Source organism: Copidosoma floridanum, unplaced genomic scaffold, assembly GCF_036245765.1.
Source record: "Copidosoma floridanum isolate Cflo_tuat_1 unplaced genomic scaffold, Cflo_Japanese_pri ptg000027l, whole genome shotgun sequence".
Classification (NCBI taxonomy): Eukaryota; Metazoa; Arthropoda; class Insecta; order Hymenoptera; family Encyrtidae; genus Copidosoma; species Copidosoma floridanum.
The window spans coordinates 6,250,171-6,263,110 of record NW_028321904.1 but is presented as its reverse complement, the minus strand read 5'-3'; the positions used below and the strand labels follow the sequence as shown (position 1 = coordinate 6,263,110).

The following is a 12,940-nucleotide window of genomic DNA, read 5'->3' as shown; positions in this document are numbered from 1 at the left end:
TAAAATTATTTATCTAACTGTACTACGTTGCAGCGCTGTTAAAATGATCTTATTTTTTTCGAATGAATTATTTCTCATCTACCAGCCTTTAAAATTTATCTATTTTGTCACAGTTTTTTTACTTCTTTTTTTATATTTTACTTTGACTAATAGTTTTCAATCATGGAAATAGTGTTTAATGTCATTTTTTGATTGTCTGCACTATAATTTATTTTATCTAACACTTAAAGATAAGTTTGAGTAGTTAATCTTACGTCGTTGGTTATTACATTTCTAATGGTAAGATAATTTGCTGATTATGCTGCTTTTTGTTCTTGTTTTGCCCTTACCCTTATTGCTTGCTTCTTACATTTATTGCACTTCAGCAATAGTTTGACTAAAAATTTCTAACGCCTAAAATTCTTACCATTAAAAATCTGAATAGTTTTCTTACTATTTTATGCATTGTTGAACACTTGATTATTATTTTTGTTACGCTTTTCCCTTTAGATTCTTTTAATATAAGTACGTCCTTAGTAATTTTGATGACAATTTTATGACCGGATCATTTTTCATTTTAGCCGAAAAACACCAGACAATTTTATGACCGGGTCATTTTTCATTTTAGCCGAAAAACACCAAAACTCGACTCATTGTAAAATTTCATGTCTTAAACTCATTTAAATGCCCTGTGTACGTGTTTTAATTTTTCGTTATGTTTCATGCGAGGAAATAGGAGAGGACGACGGAGATATATAACCAGTGAGACGAACAAAGAGAAAAAGCGAGAATAATTAGCAGAAATGTGTAACAATAGGACAGTAGGTGATGTTAACGTTAATACTGTGTTTGCAGGTCTTTATTTATGTGAGCATTTTAGTGTAAATCTGTCAGTTGGTGGAAAAATAGAAGAGCTGTTGATTTGTAGTGATTATTGTCATTATTAATTGTATTTTTATTGTGTCTTTTGTGAAATTGTAATGCACTGGAAATATAGGGAGTGTGTGTATAAAATGTGTAGTTAAGGGAAAACGAGACGTGTGCAAGCTAGGTCATATAAGAGATGAAGGTATAAGAAAGAGATATAAGATATTCCAAGGCAGTAGGACGCGAGCAGTGAGACTGGAAGGACTCCTTGATGAGCCTTCAAGAGGGAAGGATGTAAAGCGTGTGCACCATTGAGACGTCGTCCAATCTACGTCCGTCACCAGCTCATGTTGATCCACGAAAGGCATCATCTGCTTTCTGGCCGAAGACTACGCAATTACGAGAGGCAGGATGGCAGCGGGCGACATTGCAAGGACACGACGCCAATAACTTTCCTGGAGATGGTGGTCTGAAGGTATTTCACGTAGTGCATGGTAAGGTTAGTGACTAGTGAGGAAGTGAGAGAGAGGGACATAGTACGTGGCGCTGCGGTGAGGTTGTGCAAGTGTAGGACGTGTCGAGGTTAAGGGTAGAAAGTGGGCGTGTGAATGAGTGCGTATGGTTGACGGTACTGTGGATTTCTTCGTGGTTAAGGAGAAGATTAAGAAGTGTACGCGAGGGGTTGAAGTTGCTGAGAAAGTGAGATAGCAAGAGAGAGTGAGAAAAAAGTAGAGTTATCTGAGCCTTGGTAGTCAGCGAGGGGCCACCTGCCCTTGGCAATAGGATGAGAAGAGAGCATGCATATCCAAAGGGTCACCTGAGCCTCGGCAGTCAGTAAAAGGCCATCGGTCCGCTGCCATAGGACGTAGTAGGAAGTGTGTGTGTGTGCACGTTCGCAGCGTCATCTGAAACTTGGTAAACTGGTGGGTGAGACCGATTGTAGGACTTCCTGTCACAATAAGAGTGCGCGTTTTCAGTGTTGTCTGAGACTCAGAAGACCAGCTGGTGAGGCCACTGGTAGGACACCTAGCGGACAACGAGAGAACGTGTAGCATGTGTTCTCGTCATCGAGTTGATGCGTGAGGTAGCTCATGATCAAAGGCGTTGGGTTGTGGCCAAGTGCTCTTGTGATCGAGCCAGGTTGTCGTTACCTCAGAGTGAGCCATTCTCTAGGTCGAGTGTGGGAACTTTGGGTGTGTCTATGTGCATGTAGGTGTAAGTAGGTATTTGAATGCGGGGGATATGAGAGCAAAAGTGTGTGTGTACTGCAAATTGCGAGTTAGCGCTGGAGGTAGCGTCGATTCTTTAAAAGTGTTTATCAATTGTTAATGAAATAAATGAAATAAAAAGTATCCTAAAGGTAAAATTCGTATTAGGGTGTTTATCTGTCTCCCGACAGACAGTCCGCGGCGGAGCCTCCTCTATGTGGAGAGTTACATCTAGAGAGCAAAGCTGAGCCAAGCTGAGGTGTAGGAGAGAGTATCGGGTTGCAGAGTTTTGTCATTTTAGGTGTTGTATGTGATCGTAGGTGTTTTAGTGCGTTGTATTGGGACGGCTCTGCGTTGACGTGAAAACGTAGATTCAGGGCTGAAAATGCAACGTTACAAATTTTCTTGATCCATTTCTTACTCTATTCTCTGCCGTTGATTTAAAAAATTCTTAATCACTAGTATGCCAATTTCTTTCCTTACCATTCGCAGAAAGTGCAACTGCTTGCTTGCGTCCTTGGGCTAAAGTTTACGTCCTTATGATTACTTTTAACTCATAGAAAGAAAGTTATTTACTGGGAGCAGTATGCCTATGGTTGTTAAACTGCACGTTGCACCGTCACTTATCTAAAAAATTCTCGCAACTTAGGTACAAGCATACAACAGCTGTACATTTCAGGTGCTTATATTTATACATTGTGGCTCAGACATTATGTACCATATTTAATTCTTCGGCTTTTTTAAAAATTTGCCAATTTTAAGCTTTCATGATCTCTAACTGAACAAGTCAGAATTTTTCAGTAACCCAACCAACATATTATCATGCTCTGCTACTATATTTAAAGAGCGGTAAGACATTTTAAAAATTCATGGCTTAAATTTGTTATATGTCTTGAAAGAATACATTTTTTAGAGTAAAATCTTATATCCGACTCATAATAGGATGACAAGAATCTTATTGGCATTACCAGGTGAGCTGTAGACAACAAGCACTTCCTTTAAACTATCTTACTATTTCTTCTGTTAGATGCTATAACAGAGAAAATTTATTTACGTATATGTCAACGGTTTGGTACATCTACCCTTTTCTATTGATAATAAGACTTTAAAATACAGAAAAAGAAATGAGTTTTAATGAGTTATTTTTGGAGCTAGAAAGTAACATTAAATAATTTATGTAAGATCAAAGAATATCTTTAACGGCAATGGCACTCCTGTGACAAAATCTACAATTTTTCTTCCTACTACACATGCCTTAGACCAATTGAAGTTGATGAGTTTAGAGTTTATGTCTTTTAGTTTTTAATGAAATGAGTTATTGATCGATAACTATTAGTTTCCTTGAACTATTGAGTCTACTATAACGTCAAGTATTAAGTTTCTTACACTTTGATTAAATTAAGATAACTCATTTTAACGGCAATTTCTCATTGTTAATAAAATTAACTCTTCCAATTGCAATTATAAGATGTAACCGTAAGGAGGTGCAGCGTTATATGATTAGGTTACTTGCATTGTGAGTACTTCATTTTTGAGATTGTGACTAACAAGGTTAGTAGCTACAGCTACTAATATTCGACAAGAGAGTAATAAAAATCTTATTTAGGTACTGACTATGTCTGTACTATGACAAGAGTATTCTTCGATGACACTTTTCATAAATGTATTCTAAGATGCATACGTCCTATGTAAAGCACCAATAAATACTTAAACTCGTACTCCAAACTACATTTATAATTTATTATTATACATGCGGATTGTCATAATACATGGCTAACATTATTAAATTTTATATTGGCCATCTTAACTGTCAAGTATTTTATTTTCAGTCACATAGTAGTATAGTCTCAGGTATTGCTTCCTTGTCAACATAGCTTTGTGTTGCTCATATGTTTGTTAAAAGAATTAAAGTATGTTCGAGCCACTATTAATAGTCTATTATAATTACATTAGTCATAAAGTGAATAATGTAATAAGAGAAAATACTGTCAAACTAGTATTATTATAGTTTTATAGCCTTATCATATAGTTTAGTTTTAGACAAATACTTCTTCAAACTACTTATAATACAGTTTTCGTAATTTTTAACTTTTACTGTAAAGAATAACAGAAATAAGTTGTTAGGTCCTAAGAGACATGGTAAAAAAAAAGTACTTATTTTTTAAGGCATGACAAAAAAAATTTTTGTACTATCAAAAAAAGTTTAAGTACTAGGAGTAACTATACTTAATAATGTCATTGAAAGTAAGCAGCGAATTTGATCTGTGGAGAGAAAATTCGACGAAATTTTAATTTTAAAGTAAATAAAAGAAGAGTTTGCTTAGTTGTTTTGTTACACAACCTAAAGCTTAAAATAAAATACTTCTTTGCTCACACAAAGTAAGTGATTTGGTTCATACTTAAAGTAACAATACAAAAGAAATTATTGAGTCTAAAAAATAGTGAGGTTACGGAGATAAGGCAGATAAAAGATGAAGTTACACAAAAAAAAAAAAAAAAAAAATATTTTTAGGACAGAAAACTGATTCTACTTAAAAACTTTTGAAAAGAGGTTCATTTCTTTTGCTTTCCTTTACCTGTACTTTTTTGAAGAGACATCTCCTAGTATTCTCGTTATCATACATTTTTTTCCTGTTCCTAGTCTATTTCTACAAACTTCCATGGAATTATTCTTATTTACCACTCTATATGTCTAACAAATACTTATTGTTTTAATATAAACCACCAATTCGTCATTTTGTACAACCAAAGTGTGCATAATCTTAGAAAATTACCAGCTATTATATGGCAGAAACTACTCTATAATTGTTTCATCAGTCTAGTCTAGTAATCGTCTTGCCCTCCAAATAACAATAATTAGAGAAAATTTGTATCATGAATATAAGTCACTTCATATCAAGAGTAGCGAAAGCTTTAAATAAGTTATCAACAATAATAAGTCAGAAGACAAAGAAACGTGAAAAGAGAAAAAAGGAATCATGACTTTGATATATTTGTAATAATGCTATACAGTAGACAAAAATTTAATCATTTCTTTGTATCGTTTATCATCTAATGTTTGTATGACTTAAATTTTTTTTTTGTACTTATTTTTTCATAAAACATAGAGCCACTGTTATTCTTTCTCTGTTCTATCCTGAATGCTTAGAAAATGCCCAAATTAATGCTTTCAATATAGAAGTAGTTATAAAAATAATAGGTCTACAGAAAAAAAACTTTATGTTATGTAATTGGTGACCAAAGTTTTATTGCCGGTTGCAAAGATTACTATGTTATTTGTAAGAATTCATGAATTTTATTCTTTAATTATATTATGACTGATTTTTAGAAAAAAAAAAAATTTCTAATAATATTTTAGTGTATTTGTGAGCATGTAATACTTTCAAGCTCTTTTCTTTGCTGTAAGCTGCTAAGATTGTTAATTCAGAAGTATTTGACCTGTGAGCTGTAAATACCATACTTTCAAATTGATAGATGTTTTGGTAGTTTACTAAATCATTTTTAACTCCAAGAAAATATTAATTTGGGTCAGTATACTTAAAGAGTCTTCCAAGGCAGCATCAAAAAATCTATGTTCTAATGTAGATTGAGTTTCGTTGATTGAAGATCATTAAAAAGTTAAGAGTATATTTATTACTCATGACTTCAGGAAGAATTTCAATTACATGTTAATTTTAATATTTTGTGATCAAAGAACAAGAATTGTACAATAAGTCCTTCTATGACAGTTGAATTAAAAATAGGAATGACAGAAACCTTATAAAAAGTTGTTAAGATAAATCAAGCTTATGTTATTTTAATTATTTATAATACTTATTTTTAAGCAGCTTACGTGAGTAGAACAAAGTAAATTATAAATTAACAAACCAGTAAACAGAAAAATGGTTATTATAAGGATCGTTTATAGGCACCACATTGTACAAAAATTTTATGATGGATTTTATTTTGATATTTTAACTAATTTCGCGCATTATGAATGACAATTTTTTAATTATTATTGAAGTTATTTTTATAGTTCTAATTAATAATATAAAAATTGTTTTAATAAAAAAACCTGGAAGTCTCTTCCAAACGACCATATTTTTAACAGATCGTATGCAGATAGCACACAGTAGACGTTTCTATATAACAAGTAACTCTGATCATCTATTATTTAAATAAATTTAAATTTATATCTACTTATAGTAATGTATTTAATCTAGATAATACAAACATTGTTAAATTTTAATTTTTTTTTTAACCTAACATTTTGTTTTATGTCCTTATAACCTTAGTCAGGAGAATAGACACAATGTAATACTTTTAAATTATTTCCCGTTTTACAGCAATACATAAGAGTAGTAGGGATTTGCTTGAAAGAATAACATTTTATAAACTGTAATCTTTCTTATTTTTTTGTGTAAACTATGATTAAAGATATTTTATTCAGAAAGTAGAGTGTGACTTGGTGTTTTTTTAACTCATGTTTTATACTTAAGTGCTTTTTGAAAAACTAACTATTGGTCTCTATTGGTAAAAAAGTAAGAGTTTGCAAGGGTAGAGGTCTAATGATATTTAGTTTTTCTTATTCGTATATAAGTATATTGCCAAGCCTCAACTATTATTAAATTTAAGAGGCGTGCCATTACTAAATGTATGACAGAAACATACGCCTTATGTAAGAGCTCATAGCTCTTCTCAAAAAGGCACCAAGTTCTAAGTTCTACCATCGTCTGTGGTATAGATGGAGATAGTCTTGCTTAGCACTGCTTAGTCTATGTGAGCCTTATGCTTAGGTCCGAAATTGCTGTAAAAGGTCTACTCTATTGTAGTAAGACGTACATGATCAGGAGTATGACAAATACTTATTTGGAACCATTGGGTACTTGGGTACCCAAGTAAGAAGTTATATTCATATAAGATATGTGGCAGATAATATAATTATAGATATAAATATACTTTCTATAAAACTTAATTGTGTACAAAGGTGGTACAATTATTGTTAGAATGAGTATACCTTTCTTAGTTGGGTGTGGTTTTGATCAATATTTTAACATTTCATTATTACAAACAGTAAAGTATGGCACAACACATTATTAACAATATGGAAGCTGGTCAGTACAAGACTATGCAGTTACATCAAATCTTTCGATGATCTAAAAACAACTTCCTACTGCCTACGCTGATAACATCTATAACGTCATGCTCACATTTGTAACATATCCTGACACACTTATTTCTAGTCCATATTTAATACCAAAAATATAATCGTACCTCGAAAATTAAGACAAACCATCGTGTAGTGCCACTTTCTTCAATAGCAAAGTCTCTTTTAGGACGTTTATCCCATATAGATGTTCTTGATGGATGTTATATAAGCATTGAAAGTACACTAAGCTAAGGAATACTTCAAAGAAATTGCAGATCGGTCAAATGCACCTTTTTTTATAAGTTTAATTTTAAAAAGTTGCAATTCAACATGTAACCTTATGAAAAAATCACTTAAAATTGCATTTATGAAATCCGTACGAACTTCTCAATTCTTGTTTCCATGAAAGATTACTTTTAAACAAACCTATTTTATTTTTGAATAGATCGATAATCTTTTTTATACTATTAACACAAGGAAAAAGAAGTAAAGTATGCGTAAAAGCGTGTATGTAAGTACATCCATATGAGAAAAATAATTTCCTCTGTTGCTGCATAAATTTGCGCTCCTTTCACCTCTCTGAATTTTGAGCTGGACTCATCTCCCAGCAGCAATGTAAAGAACGTCCTTAAGTCAAAAAATCACTCTAATTACAGAGGAAAAAACGTGAAAGTGGAAAACGCAATAAAAATAAGTTATTGTATTTATACAGTATAAGAACTTTTTTATTGCAATTATGAAAACTTTCAAGAAGTTAAAAAAATTGTACAAACAACTATCTATTCAATTTAATAGTAACAAAAAAAGAATAAATAAATAAATTTTTATTATTACATAGAAAAGCTGCTCTGCTAATATATACCAATTTTAAATGTTTGAAAAATACATGCACCGAAGGAATATATTTTATTGAACAAATTAATTATTAATCAAATAAATAATGAAACCAAATAAATTAGTACACAGTTAATAGAAGTTTACAATAAAAATAAGTTACAAACTCTAAGATAAGATCAAGTAATAGAATTTCCCTTAGTAGCACCGCTCATAGCAGAAATGATAAGGGCCTCGGCAAGTGTGCATAAGGTGGGGGGGTCACAACTATTTTGAAAACTGATTTTTTTTTTCTTATTTTTTTTTTTCAATACATAATTTTAAAAAATGACAAAGTTATTTACATTAACATCGTTATAAAGATCGTTAAGGAATTTGGCGAACTTAAAGGAGTAACATAAATGGAACACGTATATATTTACTTCTTAATAAATACAAAATATACATGTACGCTTGTTACGAATATAGATAACGTATGTACATATCTACGATGTAGACTAAAAAGAAACTACTAATAATATCTTTATATATGTTAATGATTAATAAGGCATCTTCTTTTTTATTAATTATGTATGTGTAACATTTGTGATACCAAGCTTTTTTGTCTATTTGGTTCGTGGTCTAGAATTTTTGTTTGAGGAAAATAAATTATTTCTATGTACGTAATGATTAATACGAATACATTGAGAAATTTATATTCAGAAGTTTATAAACTTTTTATGAATGTGAGCAATAACGAATCTGTACAATACAAATATTACAACTGTCAACTAACGCAAGCTAATGCAAATTTATCTAGATGTTATGTGTTGCCAAAAATACATAAGCCTTTTTTTCATTTAGATCTATTATTTAATGGACTACTTCAACTGCACACACTCACACCTTATTCTCTCTAAAATTCTCTTTCTAAACTGTTTGATGAATTTTTTCACATTTGAATAATAGCGTTGATCATTTAAAACAAATTAAAAATCTCAAAATACCGAAAAATTATATTTGTCTTTTTCAAGATATTATTTCTCTATTCATTGACATTTCGTAAGAATCAGTCATTACCAGCTTATAAAAGTGAAACATGCCAATCCACAGATTGTCGAATATTTCCTATAACAAGATCATGGAGTGTACAAAATTTTTCTTCAATTATGTTATCTTTACTTCTTATAAAAAATTTTATTAACTAATTTTTGGGTGCCCAATATGTTCTCCTGTCTTTATACTATTTCCTGATTTGCTTTTAGAAGGTCTTGATACAGAACCCCTGTGCTTGTTAAAAGGAAGTCATAATTAAGTTTCTTTTATGTATAAAAGATACGCTGACATTACTCTCACATGTGTACATAAGAATCAGGCATACTTATTTTTAGAGATCTTGGAAACAGGTCAATCACTTAAAATTCACATGCAAAGTAAATTAAAATAACTCTCGAAACTTTTTAGACATTACAGCTAAGAACTTGAAAATAATCATAAACTGGTATGGTTAGCTAATTTTATCCAATTGTGTAGTTGTGCAATTAATTCAAATTTAAACCACCCTCGATCTTTTAAAAATAATGCGGTGTACGGTTTTTTTTTGATCAAGCTATTTTTTTGTCTGATAAATCCTATCAAAGGGAGAAAATCCTTATGACTGAAAGAATTTTGCGTGATAATGACTATACTAAGCTTTTCATACAAAAAAACCTCAAGAAAATACTTCATCAAGTGAAAAATACTTATACTGTTAATAACAACTCACTAAATAACAATCTACGTGCTAAAATAAAAACTTCTATTTCTTACAACCCATTATTTTTTAAGTTTTGTATAAGAACTTAAGAAAAATTAAATATATAAATTATTCTGTTATTCAAAATTAATTGTACAGTGCTATTATTCTTGGGAATGATGAGATTGATGAACTCAATTAAACTAACGTCATGTATTATATGCTTGTGATTGTTGCACTGCATTATACGTAGGTCAGGCAAAGAAAGCATTGGAATACGCCTGAATGAACATAAAAGTACAAAAATGGATTAACTTGTCGATTCACACATGAAAAAATTAAACAATTACTTTCAATTTTTTTAAACCAAAATTCTAGACCATAAACCAAATAGACAAAAAAAAACAAGATCATAAATATTGTACACACACTTTACTAAATACACAAGTATTAAAAAAAGGACCCCTTTTTTCTTAATAACATATATGAAGATATGAGAAAAAATCTTTTTTCATTATACATTACAAATATGTATATATGTTATCTATATTTGTAAGAAGCGTACATTTACAGTCTTAATTTCTGTATGTAAATACATACATGTTTAATACTTCTGTTATTTCTCCTAGTTGACCAACAGTCTGTAATAATAGTCACAATAATATAGACGTAAGTAACTATTTAATGTTTTAAAATTATTTATACTGTCTTATTTCCATTTATCTTATGAATTAAGTAGCAAAAATATGTGTAAACAGTGGCCCTGCAATGTAATTTACAAAAATTGTTGTGTTTTTTTGTTAATGCAGTGAGTTTGAAAACGTTGGCGTTAAGACAAACGATGCTTTGCTCAGACCAACATCTGACAGTTTTGTTGTTTTTAACTGCATGAAAAAGAATTTTCATCCTTTTTATTTATAAGCTAAGGTGCATCGTAATTCTTGTTTGGGACTATACCAATCTTAATGTGATCGTGTGGTATCCTCAATATTCTACAAATTTTCAAACATGTTAAATAATGATGCAAGAATATTATGTGTCACATACATCCACTCATAACTAAGTTAAATTACAGTTTTAAAATTACACAAGTTGAACATAACAGCATGAGAATGAAGATGTACTAGCAACCGTACATACAAAATATCACAGTTTATTTACTGACTTTTTTGAAAAGTCAATGTACGACTTGTCATAAAAATTAGGTTAACTAAAAACAATACATTTTATAGTGAAATTGGAACTAATTCACATTATCAAAGCAAGTGTTATTTTCAGATTTATTTACTATTAATGTGCATAAAACTATTTAAGTGAATTGGTGGCATTGTACTTACTCTGGCTTACATTTAATAAAATGACCTGAAATGTCAGTGCCACAATGACCGTTGATGGATCCCTTTGAATTGAATTGTTCAAAGCATTGATTATCAGCAGAAATACCTCCATAACCCCAAATTTGTTCACATTGAACGTTTAATGTAGGACAAAACCCATTAAAACAAAAACCATCTTTGTTGGCGCACGGATATCCATTCTTTTTGTATACATCTTGAGGACAGTGACCTACGTCACCTGAACATGTTTCTGGTAAATCGCATTCACTGTTAGCTTCTCGACATACAAATCCCTTTTGCTGCAACTGCAGTAAATAAAAATCATGAAAAGTTAGTTAAACATTTTATACAACAAATTTTGTCATGTACATAACTTAAGCATAACAGTTATAGCTTGAGACCATTTTTTTATCTGTAATGACTGAGTTTTGAATTTCGAGTTATTACATTTTTTAAGAAACATACAGAAATAACTTTCAAGTAAATGCCTAAGTTTATTTAGTCAGTCGATAAATTTTGAAATCAATCTTGTTTTTTAAGTAAATGTTTATGCTATTATTTACAGTAATCTTGCTAACATACTTGTTCATGAAACTAGAGAATAATTATATGAACTAGGTAAAATAATGTTAAACAAATTTTTAACTTAAGGGACTATAACTTATATTATAATAAGAAGAAGAATAAATGCACATTTTTTCGAAAAGTCTGAGGCGTTAGAAGACAATGGATAAATTCTTAAAACTTTCCTAAATGAGCTTAACGTGTATCTAATACCATAGCATGATAATTATTTATCAGATAATTTTTGAAATTATTAAAAATGCAATACACGTAATGAAGATACCTGTAATAGTGTAAGTGTAAGTTTATATAGTGTAAGTTGTAAGTATAAAAAGCGTTACTAGATGCAACAATAGGGAAAGAAATTTAAAATATGTTTTGTTTAGTAAAATTTACATTCTATCAGCATTAAACATAATTCGAAAATAATTTTTCTTGCTTTATAATTGTGTTGAGCACTTGACTAAATATTAACATTTTCGTGGATTGTGTAGATCTACGCAACTGTCAGTGGTGTCCCCGTGTCCCTCTCCCTGATGGTAAGTGTTAGTTTCAAAGTATGCTGACCATTTGAAATCAGTACTCTCTGCATCAAGAAAATAGAACAATAACTTCAACATGCAAAGATATATGAAGGGAAACAAAAAAGTTATAATTAGCAAACTAATATTAAAATGTTATAGTTTACAAAAGTTTTCGTACATTTTGTTATGTATTGTGTATTATTTGCTTTAAATATATTATTAATTTTATAAATTAATACACTTTTTGCATTTAATTTATTTATCATACAAAACATACTTCACAAAATCTCATTACTGCTGGGACCATTTTTCTTTCACTAGTTATCAAATGAGACTGAAGTACCCAAAAATAAAGATGTGCTTTTTTGATACTTATTGTAAGAGTGCATTAAGATGTACAATAAGATGATATACTTTTGGTTAAATATTTACAATCAATAAAATATTTACTCACTTTTGTCTAATTTTCCATTAATTTTAAGACAATTGTCAACATGCTGATGACATACCTAACGTCTTACTTACATTTATTGCATGCCTTTATACACTCATTTTTAGTAACATATAACGCCCATGATATACATTTTTAAAAAGGCTTCAGAAGACACCTTTTACTTTTGCCTAATTTTTAAGGGAATAGCATTATGGGAAAAAAGTTAAGGTTAGTTTGATGAATCATGGTATTTGATAATCATGAAATAAAGATAATCCATACATAAAACCTTATATGAGTACAAAAAAAGATAAAAATGATGTATTAACCTTGCTTGAACAAGTTTTGAAGA

The 12,940-nt window shown here is 30.4% G+C and overlaps 1 protein-coding gene across 1 annotated transcript in view; it reads right to left on the bottom strand.

The window, feature by feature from the left end:
* The window catches only part of mmd (disintegrin and metalloproteinase domain-containing protein mind-meld), a 2,100,572-nt gene that overhangs the window by 1,038,160 nt on the left and 1,049,472 nt on the right, over positions 1 to 12,940 (bottom strand). Inside the window, exon 15 of the mRNA XM_089595760.1 lies at positions 11,068 to 11,372. Within this exon, the coding sequence (XP_089451886.1) occupies positions 11,068 to 11,372 (305 nt within the window). The remainder of the gene's footprint in view (positions 1 to 11,067; positions 11,373 to 12,940) is intronic.